The sequence below is a fragment of the Protopterus annectens genome, chromosome 2.part0 (genome assembly GCF_019279795.1).
Source record: "Protopterus annectens isolate FY-2018-M chromosome 2.part0, PAN1.0, whole genome shotgun sequence".
Lineage (NCBI taxonomy): Eukaryota > Metazoa > Chordata > Ceratodontiformes > Protopteridae > Protopterus > Protopterus annectens.
Window position 1 is genome coordinate 494,227,625 of NC_056728.1, and position 19,485 is coordinate 494,247,109.

General features: G+C 46.2%; 1 protein-coding gene across 2 annotated transcripts in view; it reads right to left on the reverse strand.

Moving 5' to 3' along the window:
- The window catches only part of GOLM1 (golgi membrane protein 1), a 1,295,551-nt gene that overhangs the window by 708,629 nt on the left and 567,437 nt on the right, over positions 1-19,485 (reverse strand). For both annotated transcript variants that reach the window (XM_044060901.1, XM_044060899.1), the window contains exon 5: positions 7,618-7,678. In XM_044060901.1, coding sequence (XP_043916836.1) covers positions 7,618-7,678 — 61 coding nt within the window. The remainder of the gene's footprint in view (positions 1-7,617; positions 7,679-19,485) is intronic.

A 19,485-nucleotide genomic window follows, 5' to 3' on the forward strand; every position in this document is an offset into this window, starting at 1 on the left:
TCGGCCCGTATGGAGATCCGGAGCATGGAGCCACCATAATAGAGCCCTCCTGCAAACCTTGCTGATAGCGATGGGGTGATGGAGAGGAAAAGACAGAAAGGACCATTGTACTAGAATGGTCCACTGCAGTACTCGCATGTTCAGAAGGGCGTATGGAAGGAGCGTTATCGCTGCCGCCATGGAGCCCAGCGCCCTCAGGACCAATTCCGCCGGTGGAGTTTCTGACTGGAGGATGGCCCGCACATGAAGTTGCAAACTCCGTAGTCGTTCTGACGTCAGGAAGGCTCGTAGATCTCTGGTATCTATTCTGGCTCCTATGAATTCTATGACTTGTGTCGGGGCCAGAAAGGATTTGTCGGCATTGATGGTGATGCCTAACTGGGGGGCTAGGCAGAGAAAAAAATCTCTGGCTGAGCAAAGTAGATGCCTTGTTGGGGCGGTCAGGAGCCAGTCGTCCAGGTACGGAAAGACCTGTATTCCCTGGAGTCTCAGGTGGGCCGCAATCACTGCTAATACCTTGCTGAACACCCTGGGGGCTGTGGTGAGGCCAAAGGGAAGGACCCTGAACTGGTAGTGACTGGCTCCCAGCCGGAAGCGGAGGAACCTCCTGGATCGTCTGTCCATTAGAATGTGGTAGTACGCATCCTTGAGGTCTATAGAGCACATCCAATCGATCTCCCTTAGAAGGGTTTGGAATTTTTCCTTGGTTACCGACAGGTTCAAACGGGACAGGTCTAGAATCGGTCTCAAGTCCCCCATCTTTTTTGGCACCAAAAAGAACCTGGAGTAAAACCCTAATCCGAGCTGGTCCTGGGGGACGGGCTGTATGGCTCTTTCTTAGCAGCTGCTGAATCTCTGCGGCTGCAGCCTCCCTCTGATCGGGTGGTACATCAGGGAGGTACTTGAACTTGGGGACATGAAGTAAAGGGATTTTGTATCCTCTGGATATAATTCGAAGCACCCAGTGGTCTGTCGTGATGGACTCCCATGCCGCTAGGTGCTCCAAGAAGCGCCCCCCCGACTGCCTCCAGAGTGGAGCAGTCGGGCAACCCTTCAGGGCTGCTGCGTGGGCCGGTCAGAGAAAGGTTCTCTGGACCCAAAGTTCCTCGGCGCCCCTCTGCCCCTGGGGCGGCGTCCACCCTGTCCTCCTCTGGAACGGAAGGACTGGTTGTCCGGAGCTGGCTGGGAATGTTGCAATTTCCAGAACCACATCTTCTTCTGACCCTTTTGGTTCTTCGAAAAGGACCGCTGGGGAGCAGAGAAGCAGACTCCGATGGCAGACAACGTCTTCCCGTCCTTCTCGCTCTGGACAAGTGTCTCGCGAAACGTTTTGCCAAACAGGGCAGAACCATCGAAAGGGGCGTTCACAAAGGACGCTTTAAAGGGCTCTGCAAAGTCACAATGGTGGAGCCAGGCCTGACGTCTCATGTCTAGGCCCACTCCGCTAGCTCTAGCGGCTCCCTCGGTGGCGTGGGACAATAGCCGCATAGAAGTATTTGAAATAGATCTCAGAGTAGCCATTCGGGTGGAGTACAATTGTTTGTCCTCTGCCGACATGGACTCAGGGGGGGAGGCAGCGTATTCTTTGATAAGATCCCGCTGCATCCTGATGACATGTGCCATACAGTTCAGAGACCTTACCGAAAAGGTCGCTAAACTAAAAACTCACTTCCCTAAGCGATCCATCGAGCGGGACTCCTTGCTCGGTGGATGGACTGAGGGGCTCTCCTGAGCTAGTTCCCTCTTCGTGGTTGTCGCCATCAACATGGCATCTACGGGGGGACCCTTGCTCCAGTGTGACCGGTCTGCGGGGGGGCTTGGTATCCTGTCCGGCGTTTGGGGACTGGCTCCATGGTGTCCGGGTCCTTCCACGCCCTGGTGGTAATAAGGTCCACCAGGGGGTCGGCCGGAGGCGACACCCAAGAGGTAGACGGGCCTGCTTCGAATGCCTCCAGAAACACGGACTTGTCGGAGGAAGCCTTGGGGGGCAGACCACCCACCTCTGATCCTCAGCATCTCCATGATGTCTCCAAAGGAGACATCCTCAGGGAGTGATCTTGGGGAGCCTTCCCCTTCATCCAAGTCCGTGTCCTCACTCACGGGAGTCCACGTGCCTCCTCTTGCACTTGTGCTTGCGAGGCACTTCCTCGGGGGGGGGGGCTGTCAGAGGAGGTCTCGCCAGCAACATTCTGTTCCAATGGAACAACCTGGGACATTGAAGCAGGCTGTCCCTGAGGCCGGGTAATGGAAGCCTGGCCCAGAAGAGAGAGAGTGCAGGGTGGAGCAGAGACAAGGGCCGGGGGTCCGGATGCTCTCGACAGAGCCCTCTCCACTACATCGATGGCCGAGGGGGAACCGCTCTCCCTGGGTTCCGAGAGCGGACTCCCACTCGGATCCGATGAAGGGATTGGAGCCGGCGCCGAGACCATCGGATCCGAAGGGCTAGTGCGCCACAACCTGGATGGAGCCGAAGGCACACTGAATCCCTCGGATCCGAAGCTCGGGCCACGGCTCCGAGAGGTCGGATCCGACAGACTCGAGGGCAGAGTCAGATCCGAAATACCAAATACTGTCGGCACCGACCCACCTCCGGCTCCGACGCTGCTCGGCTCCGAACGCTCCGAACCCGGGTCGGAGAAGGAGCAATTGGAGCGAAAAAGGGTGTCGAGCTCCCCCCCCCCGAAGGGGGGGGAGGCAAGAGCACTCCTATCTGCAGCTGGGCCTGGATGAATCTTCGCATCATCCGGTCCAAGTCTGCATCTAACATGCTGAAAGTTGATCTCGACGAGGCCACCGAGGCAGGCCTGGAATGCCACCTCGATGGAGATCGGGCCTCCTCCTCCTCGGGCCCTGGGGAAAAGCAAGGAGATCGGAGCCGAGGAGGAGGAGACCTAGAAGCAGTGGAGGGAGAAGCCCGCTTAGCTGGCGGGGCCGAAGCGGAGGCCTTGGCCCGCTGTTTGTGGTGCTTCTCCCTCCGTTTCTTCCTTCTACCCTCCCTGTTCTCCGGCACTTTAGCGGGAGTTTGAGTCCCGGCCGGGGGAAGGGGGGCAGGAGTGGCAATGACCACAGCCTGTGGTAGTGCCACGGAGCAGCGGTGGCCAGAGCAGAGTCCGGGGGCAAACGTCCCGCCAGGACCAGCTTCGACCTCCGCTCTTTCAGTGCCCTGGGGTTGAACGCTGCACAAATGGTACAGCCTGGGGTGAGGTGTTCAACCCCAAGGCACCGAACGCACCGAGTGTGGCCATCAGCCGGGGAGAGCTTATGGCCACACTCGGTGCATTTAGAAAAAATGGCTTTTGGGGCCTCAGCCATACTTGAGGAAAAAAAAAGGAGTGCTACACAAACACACAGGCCCCAAAACACAAACACACACACACACACACACTAACGACCAGCGAAGGGAGGGAAAACTATGTAAAAAAATATATATAAATTACAGGGAACCTAACTCTTACACACTTTTTTAAATTTAACTGTAGAGAAAAGTTGACTAAAAACACACTTTACTGACGATTTCGCTAGAGCTCAAAGGAATCCAGCCATCCACAAGCGCGGCAAACTAGATCTGAGGTTATGGGAGGGTTGGCAGGGGATTATGGGTGAGGGGAGGAGCTAGGAGCTCGGATCCATTAGCTATGAAACAAGTTGCCGGCTCGGATCCAAGACCCACAGGTTGCTGACAAATGAAGTCCCTATTTCAGATCTGACAGTTTAAGGCCTTTATAGCCAAGGTAGCAGATGTGTAAACCTTTTTTCCCCATCTATCCAGTGCCCTAGAATCTCTGTCAGAGGGGGTAGGGTTTTTTGCAGCGGAAACCTTAACTCCTTTGGGACCCTGTGAAATAGTTTCTGGGTCAGCAGCAGGGTTTTTAAAAAGGAATTTATGAGAGTCAGAAACTCTGTAATATCAATTTTCAACCGTTGAACAATGGTTCTCTAAAAGATGTCTTCTCCTTAACCCCAAGAAAACAAAACTATTACTTTTTTCACCTACACATAAATCTACTCAACTACATTTTACTATCACTGCAAGTGATAACTCTCACATTACTCCTGACTCCACTACAAAACTGCTTGGTGTTACTATTGATAACAATCTTAGCTTTGACCACCACATTAATAACACAATAAAAACAGTTAATAAAAAGATTGGTTCACTATACAGAATAAAACCCTTCCTTACACCTAAGGCACGGACTACTTTAGCACAATCACATCTTATCTCTACCCTTCTGTATGCATCCTCGATCTACACTAATCTATCTAAAGGTAACCTTAGGAAACTGTCTACATCCTACCACAACATAGCTCGATTTGCCACTGCATCTCAATATAGAACTCACCACTGCATAAACTTAAAACTTCTACACTGGCTGGAACTTCCTAACAAGATTATCTATCAACAACTCTTAATAGCACATAAAATTTTATATCAACCCTCAAAACACCTGCTCTTAGCAACCTCTTGACTCCCTATAATAATTTAAAACAACTCGCTCCTCCCAAAAGCTACAAGTTAACATGACCAGAATTTCAAACTCTGCAGGGAACTGCCTTTTCTCCAACTCAGTTGGCAAAATATGGAATAACCTTCCCTTACATATCTCCTCTCTAGCCACTTTTCCTTGCTTTAAAAGCAACTTCTTTCACATCTGAATAACTTCTGGCTCTGCTCTTGTACCAATCCAGACTAACCTACTTTCATCTTTCAACTATATTTGCATTTTATTTAACACTCTAAATCTCTCTCTCAAATCATAAATAACATTATGATTCTACTGTTACTAAAAAAGAAAAACAAAAAAAAATTATTATTTTATTTTCATGTTTTTAATTACATAATTTGTATTACATAGTTAGTATTATCTATTTGTTATTAGAATAGCATCACCTGACCTGAACTAATTTCCTTGTATTATTGCTCTTTGCCTATATCACAAGTGTCTTTTTTACATGTATTTCTATAAACATGCTTTAATCTGTGGAGCTTTTCTCCCCGGGCCTCCACTGAAAATGGACAATGATCCAGTTGGACTAGCCCGGTCAACAAATGTAAAATAAATAAAATAAATAAATAAATAAAATCTGTCAGGCTTAACAGGAGCTGGAGGTAAGGAGTCAGGGGTAAGACTAGACTCCGAAAACACATCATCTACAATATCTAACACAGGTGGAATAGCTAGTGGTCTGTGATGAGGTAGTAAAAGGAAATCCCAGAGCCTATTTTTAGATTCTGAAAAATCTTGGCTCTCCAAGTGGAAATGCTCCCTCATGGCATGCAAGGTTTCCCCAAAAGAATAGTCCTCTGGAGGAGAAGCTGAAGGTATAGATTCTTCAGCATCAGAATCCTCATGGGGGGAAGAGAATATTCCTGATCAGAAGAGGAATCAGAAGAAATAGAAACCTGATATGAAGATTCATAGTCAGTCTCTTGCCTAGGCCTCTTATCAGGAGGGGGATGGGAACCCCCTGAGCAAGGTAATTAAGTCTTCGGCCATTTTGAGTTTGTTTCTTTGCTTTAGAAGGTGCTTTAAGTCTTTGCCGTTGAAGCTGAGGTTTGTTTAATGTAAAGATGTTTAGGTCTGAATACACCCACAGAAGCCGGTGCCTGCTCAGCGGCTCCAGACCCATCTGAAGGAATAGTATCAGAGGCTCCAATACCTTCAGTTTCCAGTGGCATGGCTGACTCCACGTGTGAGTCTGTAGTGGCCTGCGACTCTAAAGTAGCGGGCGTCAGGGGCTGCGAAAGTGCCTCACTGAGAACCAACGAACCGGTGACAGGCTTAGGAGAAGCTTTGTCGTCAGTTGTGGGCCTCGGTTGTCTATCTCTCTCTTTCTTTGCGTTTTTTGTGAACTCCGGTAGTCGGATTGCTATCTGACGACATTTCTGGATAATTAAACCGGCATCCAAAATAGTTTAAAGCAAAATCATACTGACGCTTAATAGTGCGTTGGTTAAATCTAGCACAAAACCGACAACCAGCAATGTTGTGATCAGGGCCTAGGCAAGGAATACAGTAAGAATGAAAGTCCTTATGCAGTATTTGCTTTCCACAAGAAATACAATTAACTTTTTCTAACATCGGTCTGGAGCAAGAAAAAAAGTTTCCCCAATGGGATACTTAGCTTTATTGAAATCTCAGGAGTCAGCCAACCGGCACTTGTGAACTGCTTCTGCTACCGCACGGCAAGAAAGACTGAAGAAAATAGCGTCAGCTGCATGTTTTATACCCCTGACGACCGGACGTCATGGAAGAAAAGACAGCAACCGACGCAGGACCCAAGACTTTGGAATTCAGGCCGACTGAGGGCAACCTGCCAGCAGATTACCCAAATGTAATGACTGCAACAGTGAAACACGAAGAACATCCTGGTAGAGTCACAGCTGATCCTTCTGGGTGTCACGAACCTGAATGCCCCCAGGTTTTCCCTTGGGTTTTGTTTGCCAGTCAGTCTCCCCTCCCCTGTCTTCCTTATTTTTTTCTCCCATGCAGCTGACCATCAATGCATCCCCAGTACATCCATCATTAGGCAGGTTTAACTCTGAAGGCACGGCATAGTGGCCTGTAAAGCAGTCATATCAGACGTCATAGCTGAAACCTAGATAGAGGCTATAAAAATGTCTCTCTGTACGCAAAGTCAACAAACAAAGAGAAACTAGAATTGTCCATCGGAGCGTACTCCATCTATTGATGTTTCCCCCTATATCTATCAGAATGGTTGTTTTTGGGTGGACAGTTCCCAGTGTCCTTGGTCCACATCACAGATGCACGGAACCAGTCACACATCCTTTTAAGGATGTCAGCTCCTGGACAGACATTTCCTTCTATGGAATGCCTGAGGTGAAACAGTCAGAAGGCATACAGGAGTCCACATCATACTCTGGGCTGAAGGACAACAAAGCACAGGATGTTGAAGTCCTTGTGGGGAAATTATCTTCCCACAAACAATGCGGCCATTCAGTTTTACAAATTACTCTGACTTAAAATAGCTATCTGAATCAGACATTAGGTACCACACTACTCACCAGTTAAATCAAGAAAATTGCCTTATGGGGGTACTTAAATGGATCTCAGAAGCACGCTGAATGACAGACAGACAGTGCTACAAAGCATACAGTATACAAAATCCTGCGCAGCAAGAAGAACCTCAAGATGGTGTTGGCTAATAAACCTCTTATATCACCAAAGTCATGAATTAGTGGTGGAAGGTCTTCAGCCAAAGCCTTGTGCGGCAGGTAGAGCTCTGGAAGTTGGAATGGCTAGTCAGGCTACCTGAAATCAAGAATCTCAAAAGTGAGAGCTGCAACACTGAATAAGATGAGGAACACTTGAAAGTACCAGCAATTACCTTCTGGACAAAGTATGAAAGCAGAAAAGTGCAGTTGTCGGTCAGACAAACAAACTGATGTCAGATGTAGGTACTGTTATCCATAACATTAACTATTCCTGTCTGTACACTAAAATCTAATATAAATATGGCAGTTTTATTTGCATCCAAAATTATACTACTAGTCACAGTGATCTTCACTCTTAATCATACAACACATGGCTTCATACAAAAATAAAATCACACAATTTGTCTCAGAAAGGTACAGTAACTAAAAAAGCTACTTACATATCATAGTCAAGTTTTGCTTGTAGTTTGGCATAGTTCTCCTGCAGTTCCTTAAATTCATCTATAAGCAGAAATTCAAACAAATATTTTCAAAAGACAACAAAAAAGTCTTAAAGCTGTTAAAATGTAGTTAATGTTATAGGTCTTAAAAAGATAATTTGGATGGTCCTCCTGCAAATACACATTTAACATTTCATATACATGTGTACACCCAACCACCATTGCAATGAAGACTCTAACTTGTCCATGTCACAAATGGCACACACCTACACAGCTATTTATGGGATTTAGGAGCAGAACAGGACATCATTTGGCACTACTAATCCTCAAAAGCTTTATGAAAATCTCTACATAGTCCTGTATATAAATTTTCTTTAGTGCTGCTGGTAATGGTCAACCACAGAAAAGTAAAAGCAAATTTATTTAGATAATCAATGAGTGCAACTGATGCTGTTTCTTCTTCTTCTTTCGGCTTTTCCCAGTTAACAGCGGATCACCTTGTCTGCTCATGATTGGCAGTAGAGTTTTGCGGTGCCGAGTTGCCAGCCCAGCGTCCAACCTTCCAGAGAAGGCACACATACACATGCACTCATGCCTAGGGCCAATTTAGAGTGTCCAATCCACCTACAGCATGTCTTTGGGATGTGGGAGGAAACCAGAGCACCCAGAGGAAACCCACACGACCACAGGGAGGACATGCAGACTCCACAAAGAAGGCACCCCAGCCAAGGATCGAACAGGAGAGCCTCTTGCTGTGAGGCAGCAACACTAACCACTGCACCACCACGGCCACCCTGCAACTGATGCTGTTTGTTTTGATGAAATCAATATATTATCTCCGTGATATCTGGCATGGCAGATATTTGAACACCGGTACTTTTGCTTTAAGTTAGTTGTGCTACACAATAATCTCCAACTTGCAGACAGACTCCCACCAAGTATGGAAGTCTGGGCTCACCCTTCCATGGTAGTTTATTCTCTGCAAGTACCAGGACAGCCAAATCAACATGCATTCAGCAGTCTTTATGCAGCTCTGAAAGCTTTTGATAGCTATATTTCCCAACTTCTACATCCCTTTCCCTTTCTACCAAGTGCATATGCAGCACCAAGTAATGCAGTAACTGTTCAAAATCTCCAACATTGACAAAAATCAGTCTGTTCTTTCCTATTTTCTCCTTTCTGTAATAACAAACATAAAAAATGAAGGTCCCTCTCAAAATCATTCCATCTTCTGCTTGTATAACTATGGGGTAACCAAGGGAGAATAAAAAAAAATACAATATATTCTGAGGGAAGCATATGCAAAACTTTGAACCAAAATGCACTGCAGTGGGATAAAAATGCAGGATACCTTCACAGCCTACTGAAGGAAGTCAATTTGTCTGTTAAATCAAAAGAATGGCTTACATTTTTATCAGATCATTTCCAGCATTTTAAAGCAATCCTCCAAGTATACAATGCGAAAGTTCTAAAAACATAAATGTGGGTTGTGATACATGGAAATTAATAATCTAAACACTATAGCAGTGAGTAAAGTAAAACTACTAATGATTGAAGCAGTCATCAAAGCCGTAGACGAGGGTAAGGTGGTTCACAAAGCCTATCTAGATCTTGCCAAGGCTTTTGACACCATCCCCCACTCTGAAATTATAGATAAACTCACTAAACTAGGTATAAATCCCTATGTCACAAGATGGGTTGCCAAATGGCTCACGGACAGAACCCACACTGTAAAAGTAGCAGACTCCAAATCTGACTTTAGACCAGTCACAAATGGAATACCACAGGCTTCAGTCCTGGGTCCTCTCCTGTTTGGTATTCTACTTTTCTGAAGTACAGGCTAACGAAGTTCACAGATGACCGCAAACTAGGAGCCATAATCGAAACTCCGTTGTGGACATCCTACAAAAGGGCCTCACTGAGACAGATGCCTGGTGTCAAAGCCATGGCCTCAAGCTCAGTGCCAAAAAGTGCATTGTCATCCCATGAGCTACCACATAGGTGGTAGTCTACTTAACACCGAAAGTGTGATAAGAGACCTTGGGACACAGGTGGACAGCAGTCTCTCCTTTGATAAACACATCGTCACACTAGTCAGGAAATCCTTCTACGTGGCACACCTCATCACAAAAGGTTTCACATCCAGGAAAAAAGAGGTCATTGTTCCCCTCTACTTGTCACTCATTAGACCCGTTATATAGTACAATGACCCTTTTGGTATGTACCTCACACAACATCTACAACAACTGGAAAGGCGGCAGAAATACCTCACAAAGAGGATTACCGGCCTCAAACAGATGCCCTATGCAGACGGTCTCAAAAAACTCCAGCTTTCCTCCATTGCATATCGTCTACTCAGAGGCTATCTCTGCCTAACATATAAAGCTATGTCAAATCCATAGCTGTTGGACATGCTCCACTTAAAGAAGTCCCAATCCCTCAGAGCTACATGCTCTAGGGACTTCAACCTTGCCACCACAATAAACAGAACATGCTGGAGGGATAGATTCCTTTCCCAGAGACTTCCCATACTCTGGAACAAACTACCTATCTATATCAAACAAAGCTCCTCATTAGCACTCTTCAAGAAAAATCTTGAGGACTGGATGAGAAATAGGAAATTTACCCCGGGGATCACCTCTGGGGCTCTGCTCGACAGGGGCACAGGAAAATAATTTTCTTGGGTGGCGAAAACCAGGGTACCTTTTTGGCTAGGCTTATATAGGCCTTTGGGCCAGTAGCCTAGTACCTACCTAAGAACCTAATGATAGGTATTCTCTGTGTTGATCCAAACACAGTTACTTTTCTATTGTTAAAAACGTATTCCCTTTTATAAAATAAGTGCAATCGGCTTGCTACAGTAAATAAAGAGCAAAAAAAGAAAAAAACAAGGTTTGCTTTTAAAGAGCTGAAGGAGTTGGTTGTATATTGGAAACTAGTACTGCATACTAGATGAGCCAGCTATGGCTTTGTTTTACTCAGCAAGTTTTAATCATCATTTGCAACCATATAGCCAAACTAGAGGCTAAGCTCTCTCAACTCAGTACTGGCGTAACCAGTCAGGAGGAGAAGGAAACCACACTCACTACAATTCCAGTCTCACATAGACCTACCACGACAACAAACCAAACACATAAACACACAAAAACATACTCGGAGGCTCTAAATAAAAATCTGCCTAAGCAGCAGAGACCTCCAAAGCAGACACTCAAGCAACCGCTACCCCAAAACAAAACACGTGCAACACATAGCTCACAAAGCCAGTGTGCCGAACAGTCACAGCCCTTAAGGCTAAACAACACACCTGATACACTTGTAATAGGTGACTATCGTCAGGCACACTGACGTCCTGCTCACCTGGCTGAACAAGGAGAAGGTCACGGCATGCTGCCTGTCGGGTGCTAGGATCCGCCACATAACACAAGCACTCAGGTCACTCCAAGGCAAGTACAAATATGACTCAGTCATTGTCCATGCTGGTGTGAATAACCTGAGACGTACCTCCCTGGACTACATGAAAAGAGACATAGAGGAGCCCTCTGAGCATGTAGCCCAGGCCGGTATGACCCTGACCTTGAGTAGCATCTTACCCTCACCAAGAATGATGCCACAATATGAAGACAAGATGATCAATTTCAACAATTGGCTTAAGTGTTGGTGTCATTCAAAGGGGATCCAATGCCTGTCAGCCTGGGATGACATGCTCGACAAGCCACGATGCTTCGCTAGGGATGGCTTGCATCTGTCACCCCTGGGCTTTTGGATATTGGCAAAGGCTCTTGCTACCCCCATAGTGCCTTTTTTAGGCAACGCTCAAAAGACAAACCCACCTCCATAGGTATCACAAGGGATAAGAAACTAAGAGTAATGCTACTCAACGCCAGAAGTCTAAACCTCAAGATGCACGCACTCAAAACTCTCCTTAGCATGGAGAACATAGATATCTGTGCAGTAACAGAAACCTGGTTCAAGGCTCCCGAGAGCACCCCAGCACTACCAGGTTATACCTCATACCATGCTTTTTGGCCCCAAAACTTGGACCAAACCACAAAAGGAGGGGGGAGTATCAATATTCGTCAAAGATACCCACACCTCCAGGTTGGTGGCACAGCACGAAGCATCAGAGACTATCCATGTGCAACTAACTGTGGGTACAACTGCCTTCCAGTTTATAGCCTGCTACAGACCACCCTCCCAAACACAGGAACCCCACTTGGCCTTCCTGAGAATACTGGAAAATATGAAGGTCTCTCCAAACACCATTATATTGGGCGACTTCAACTACCCAAACATAGACTGGGAGCATTACTCTAGCTCCAACACCCTAGCCCAAAGGTTCCTAGAATTTATAAACTCAAATGCTATGGAACAACTTGTTACCACTCCCACAAGAGGGGAAAACATACTGGACCTGATCATCACCAACATGGGGACACTATGCTCCAGACCAGAAGTGTATCCCTCACTGGTACGATCAGACCATAAACTAATCTCACTGGATATTCACAGCCCGACCCCACCCCTGCCCAGAAAACCACAGTGAAAAACTTCTCTAAAGCAAATTTCACACGCCTCAAAACCGAGGAAATCCTTCAAAGCCCCGGGCCTGTGGAAAATCGGCCCAGACCGCAGAATCCTTTATAAGCATTCTATGAACACCTTCAGGAATGCATGGATCATCAATCCCAAATAAAACCAAGACCCAATCCTCCAAAGGCAGGCGTCCTGTCTGGTGGACCCCAGCCATAAACAAACTATACAATAGAAGGAGGAAGCTACTACATGATAGAGCAAAATCCCAAAAGGGAAGGCATCTCTGATCAGTATTAGCAAAAACTATGGGCACTCATAAAATCGTCTAAGGCCAGCTTGAGAGAAAAATTGCACAGGACACTAAGGATAATCACAAGGCTTTCTTTAGTTATGTTAGGAACCTGGGTGGGAATTCCCAGATATGCTCAGAATTAGTCCAAAATGACAAAAAATACACAGAGCCCACAGACATTGCCAACATCCTAGCTGACAGGTTCACTGCAAACTTCTCCCCTCTCCCCACCAAAGGGCAAATATCTATCCCAACAGAGTGCTGCCCCCCTGACATCTCAGATGCTCAGGTAAGAGCCACCCTCTCCAAAGTAAAAAACACAGCATCAATGGGACCAGATGGTGTCCCGGGCTGCGTCCTACATGAACTCCAAGAAGAGCTAAACCCAAACATAAAACTACTGTTCAATCTTAGCCTTACTACAGGATATGTACCCAAAGAGTGGCGTACAGCAACAGTGGTCCCTCTCCACAAAGATGGTGCCTCAACGGATCCTGGAAACTATCGCCCCATAAGCCTGACTAGCTTGGTCTGCAAAGCTATGGAAAGGATCATCATGGACCTCATAAATAAAGATACTGGGGACCTACAGACACTGGATCCTACCCAGTTTGGCTTTGTTAAGGGCAGATCCTGCCTCTTAAACCTGGTCGATTTCTTTGAAACAGTCACCAAGGCCATTGACGAGGGGAAGGTGGTCCACACAGCCTACCTGGACCTTGCAAAAGCCTTCGATACAATACCCCACTCGGGCATTATAGATAAGCTCACCAGCTTAAATATAAACCCTATGTCACTAGATGGGTTGCAAACTGGCTCAAGGACAGAACCCACATGGTTAGAATTGCTGGAGCCATGTCAGACTCCAAACCAGTTACAAGTGGCGTCCCACAAGGCTCAGTCCTTGGACCTCTCTTGTTCGGTATATATTTCTCGGTACAGGCCAACATGGAAGGACTGTGGCTGACCAAGTTCGCAGATGACTGCAAACTGGGCCATAATCAACTCTCCAGCCGACACAAGCATCCTCCAAAAGGGCCTCATAGAAACAGACAACTGGTGCCAGAGCCATGGCCTCAAGCTAAACGCCAAAAGTGTATAGTCATCCCCTTTGGCAAAACAAAGCGCCCACAAATTACCACATAGGTGGTAATCCATTAAGTACAGAAGAAGTCATTAGGGACCTGGGGACCCAAGTTGATAGCAATCTCTCATTTGACAACCACGTGGCCAAAGTGGTTAGAAAAACATTTTATATAGCCCACCTAATCATGAAGGGATTCACATCTAGATCAGGAGAGGTCATCGTGCCTCTTTACTCATCCCTCATCAGGCCCATAATTGAGTACAATGCCCTTTTGGGATGTACCTTACCAGACACCTGCAGCAACTGGAAAGACCCCAAAAGTACCTCACCAAGAGGATCAAAGGTCTCAAACAGATGCCATATGCTGCCTGGTTAAAGAAACTCCAGCTCTACTCAGTGGCATACCGCCTGCTCAGAGGCGATCTGTGCCTGACGTAAAAGCCATGTCCAACCCGGAATTAATGGACATGCTGCACCTCAGAAAATCCAAATCCCATCGAGCTACGCTCGAGAGACTTGAACCTCAGCACTGAAATAAATAGGACATGCTGGAGGGACAGATTCATAACCCAGAGGCTCCCTTCACTCTGGAATAAAATCCCAGTCCAAGTTAGGCAGAGTCCCACATTGACTCTCTTCAAGAGGAATCTTGATGAGTGGATGGGAGATCGTAGGTTTACCCCGGCTATCACTTCTGTGTCACTGTTAGACAGAGGCACAGTATACTAACCTAAAAAAAAGGCATAGCAAAATTAATTTAAAATGGGTGGCAAAAGCCAAACACACTCTGGCTAGGCTTATAAATGCCCTAGGGCAGATAGCCTAGTATGAACCTATGAACCTATTTGTTGTGGTTTAATATCTCGTCTTTTAGATCATCTCGCAGAACGGACTTTCTAAGTGGAGTTCATTGCTGTTGCTTCTGAAACTAATTTACCTTATTTTTATTACACAAGAGATTTATTCCTTCAATTCATCTCTCCTCTCCCTTCCATTTCCTTTTCTTAGCTGTCAAAAGTATGAATAATAATCTGAGCTCTGTTCTGCTGTGATTGAAAGCTCATAAGAGGTGACTAAACTCATGTACTCTTTCCTTGTTTACTAACAGTACTACAGCCTACAGACACTAACCCCTCTCTCTTTGTTCTAAAGTCTTAATCCATACTGCCTTTTAGTCTCTTGCCTATTGTTTGGCATATCTCTCAATTTCTTAGCTCAAGAATTTTTGAGAAAGCCAAAAATCCAAACAGTGGCATGACAAAATCCCTAAAATCAGAATATTATTGGGATTCAGAAGAAACAAGTTTTGGATCAACATGCATTTTCTGAACCAAACCTCTTAGTTCTATCGTTTTGGACAAAGTAAAGAAAAGTAGAGAAACAAAGGTCAAAAATCAGGCACAGATTTTAAATATTGCTTTTATAAACTCACAAAGTTGCTAGAATAACAGGTTTTGCATGAGTACACATTTTTTGAAACATACGAAGTCTGACACTCAGATGTCTGTCATTACTTACCGACTTCAATCTGCAATCGTTTGCCAGAAAAAAAGTACAGTTGTGTACACTTACCATAAATGTAGATGTTCAAGTGTATTCACTGTTGCAGTCATCACATTTGGGTTATCTGCCTGCAGGTAGCCCTCAGCCGGCCAGAATACCAGAGTCTTCAGATTTCTGCGTCGGATCCTGTTGCTTCTTCCTTGACGTCAGGTTGTCAGGGGTATAAAACATGCAGCCGATGCCATTACATCAGTTTTTCTTGCCCCAGATGTCAGGTGCCTCCACAATAGGAAGCATATAAATGGTATGGTAAACCCCTATCAAAAAGCAAATACACATGAAAAAATAGGTATACCAACCAGAAGGAGAGGTAGAGCCAAGAGAAGTCAGGGGGCTGGAGGGAGGGTAACCAGGACTGCAACAGTGAATACACTCGAACATCTACATTTATGGTAAGTGTACACAACTGTACTATGGCCTTCATGTCTCACTGTTGCAGTCATCACATTTGGGTCGACTCCCAAAGCTAAGGGAATGGAGGAGGAAGTTAAAGAGCATTATGGCCAGCTACTAATCCCTGCAAGACTGCAGTGGCAAATCCAGCTCTGGATTTAAAAAAGACAGGCAAGTGGTAATGCTTGGTGAAGGTATGTACAGAGCTCCAGGTGGCAGCTTCTAGGATGTCCCTGATAGGGACCCCTCTGAGAAATACCGCAGAGGTAGATGCAGCCCTGGTGGAATGTGATCTTATCCTCTGTGAGGTAGGTTTTCCATGATGCTTGTAGCAGAAATGAATGCAATGGGCTATCCATTTGGGTTTGCTTTGAAATGGCCTTCCCCTCTGCCCCTGCAGCAAAGCTAACTAGCAACTGCTCAGATTTTCTGATAGGCTTAATTCTGTCCAAATAGAATCTAAGTTGTCTGTGCATGTCTAGAGTGAAGTATTCGTTCCCCTTTGTTTTGTGGATTAGGGAAAAAAGTAGGCAAATGAATGGACTGATTTAGGGCCACAGAAGACACCACCTTGGGCATAAAGGAAGGATTAGTTCTGAGGGAAACCCTGTCCACATGGAAGATAATGAAGGGTTTCACTGCCATGAGGGCCTGTAATTCAGACACTTTTCTTGCTGAAGTGATGGCTAGAAGGAAGGCTGTTTTCCAAGAAAGGAATTTCAACTCTTCTGTAGCAGCTGGTTCAAAGGGGGGGAAGAGTGAGCTTTTCCAATACAAAGTTAAGGTCCCAGGCTGGAGTGGGAGCTCTCCTGGGGGTCTTAGATTTTTGGCCCCTCTAAGGAATTGCCTTAGCAAGGGGTGAGATAAGAGGGGTGGCTCAGTATTATAATTTGCTGAAATGGCAGAGGCATGAATTTTAATTGAAGAGAAGGATAGGCCCCTGTGGAGCATTATTGTTAAGTGCTGTAGAATATGAGGTAAGCTGGGCACTGTTGTGCCCATCCCCTGAGCCAGGCTCCAGGAACAGTAACTTTTCAGCATAGGATTTTCTAGTACTAGGCCTCCTTGCCTTCAGAATGACATCCAGTATCTGCTTACTGACGGATGCTAAGAGAGAGCTCAAGGAATTAGCCAGGTTGCAAGGTTCAGGGTTTGAAGCTGAGGGTGCAAAATCTGGTCCGCCTGCTGGGATAGCAGGGAAGGGGTCTGAGGCAGGTGCCATGGTTGCAGCCGTGCCATACTGTGCAAGAGGGGGTACCACTGCTGGAGCGGCCAGTCTGGTGCAATCAGTATTGTCCTTGGCTTGTCCTGTTTGATCTTTAGTAGAACCATCGGGAGGAGAGGCAGAGGGGGAAAGGCATAAACTGAGAGGCTTTCCCAGGTAAAGGACAGGGCATCCACTTTCCAAGCTTGGCTGTGGGGAGTTCTTGTGCAGAATTTGTTCAATTGGTAGTTCTGAGGGGAGGCAAACGGGTCTACCTCTGGCGTCCCCCATTTGTTCCTCAAGAGGTTGAATATTTTGGGTTCTAGTTTCCATTCGTGTGGGTCCATGAGATTTCTGCTTAAGTTGTCTACCAGTGAATTTAGTAAGCCTGTACCTACTTGGTAGCTCAAGGCTGTGTTCCACAGAGCCATGGCTAGTCTGCAGAGAGGGTTTGACTGGGTTCCCCCCTGCTTGTTTATGTACCAAAGACATTGGCAACCTTCAAACACTGGACCCCACCCAGTTTGGGTTAGTGAAGGGCCGACCTTGTCTCCTGAACCTGATTGACTTCTTCAAATCAGTCTCCAGAGCCATGGACAAGGGTAAGGTGGTCCACACAGCCTATCTAGACCTTGCCAAGGCCTTTGACACCATCCCCCACTCTGGAATCATAGATAAACTTACTAAGCTGGGCATTAATCCCTATGTCACCCAATGGGTTTTTTACTGATGGAACCCACACTGTAAAAGTAGCAGACTCCAAATCCAGCTTCAGCCAAGTGGAGTACCTCAGGGTTCAGTCCTGGGATTGCTCTTGTTTGGCATCTACTTCTCTGAAGTACAGGCCAACACTAAGGGACTCTGGCTAACAAAATTTGCAGATGACTGCAAACTGGGAGCCATTACTGAATCCCCAAATGATGTGGATACTCTACAAAAGGGCCTTACATAAACAGATGCTTGGTGCCAGAGCCATGGGCCGAAGCTCAATGCCAAGAAATGTATAGTTATCCCCTTTGGGAAAAACATGTACCCGTGAATTACCATATAGGTGGCAGTACACTAAACACTGAAAGTGTGATAAGAGACTTAGGGACACAGGTGGACAGTGGTCTCACCTTCGATAGCCACATCGCCACAACAGTCAGGAAATCCTTCTATGTGGCACACCTCATCACTAAGGGCTTTTCATCCAGAAAAAAGGAGGTCATTGTCCCACTGTACTCATCCCTCATTAGACCCATTACAGAATACAACGCTCTGCTTGGTATGTACCTCTCAAGACATCTGTAACAACTGGAAAACCCGCAGAAATACCTCACTAAAAGAATCACAAGCCTAAAGCAGATGCCCTACGCTGACCGCCTTAAAAAACTCCAGCTATACTCTTGTCACATATCGTCTACTCAGAGGCGATCTCTAATTAACATACAAGGCCATGTCAAACCCAGAGCTGCTGGACATGCTACACTTAAAGAAATCCCAATCCCTCAGAGCCACATGCTCTAGGGATCTAAACCTTGTCATCACAATAAACAAAACATGCTGGAGGGATCCTGACCCAGAGACTCCCCAGACTCTGGAATAGATTGCCCATACATGTCAAGCAGAGTGCCTCTTTTGAAGGAACCTTGACGATTGGATGGGAGAAAGGAAATTCACCCCGGGGATCACGTCAGTCACCCTGTTAGACAGGGGTCCAGGGAAGTAAATAGTGTGGGAAGAAATAGCCAGGGAATTGTTATGGCTAGGCTTGTATAGGCTCTAGGGCTGATAGCCTAGTACCAACCTATGAACCTACCACATAACTGTGGTGTTGTCTGTTTTTACCAATAGTTGTCCTGAAAGAATACAGTCTTTGAAGGTTATCAGAGCATTCTGTACAGCTAACTTCTGTCTCGGGTTCCATTTGCCCTGAATACATTGCCCTGCCATGTGAGCCCCCCATGCATAGTCTGATGCGTCTGTTGTTAGGGTTTGGGCGGCAGGGGTTAGAGTGAAAGGGAGTCCCTTGTTGTGGTAGCAGGCCTCTGCCCACCAAAGGAAGTCTGTCTTGATACAAGGAATGATAGAAATCATTGTTTCCAGGACCTGAGAATGTTGACACCATAGGCTTTTTAGATACCATTGGAGTCTCTTCATATGCAGTCTTGCATATGGAATTGGTAAAATGCAAGAGGCCATGAACCCCAGGGCTTACAGTATTTTCCTTGCAGATAGCTGGGGTTTTGTGGCCAATAGTTTGAAGTAGGTTGTCAAATAAACTTGTTTCTCTGGAGTGAGGAATGCCATCTGGGATGTTGTGTTCAAGCTTTCTCCCAGGAATACAATCTGCTGGCAGGGTACTAGGTGAGATTTCTTTTCGCTGATGATGTACCCCAGTGAGGTTAGAAGTTTCTTTACGAATGCCAGGTGTTGTAATAGCAAGTCCTGGCTTTCTGCCTGAATCAGACAATTGTCCAATTATGGGTAAATCTGAATATTTCTCTGCCTGCAAAATGCAATGGCTGGAGCTAGACACTTTGTGAATACCCTGGGCACAGTAGATAAGCCAAAGGGAAGTGCACAGAACTGATAGTGCATGGAGCTTGCCCTGAAGTGTAGGTATTTTCAGCAAGATTCCCTTTATTGGGATGTGCAGGTAAGCTTCCTTTAAGTCTAGGGCTGCCAGCCAGGCATCCCTGGCTAGCATGGGAAGACGCTGTTGCAGACCTAGCATTGTGAATTTTGGAACTACCAGAAAGGTGTTGAGAATAGAGAGGTCCAGGATAGGACGCCAGGAGTTGTCTTTTCTGG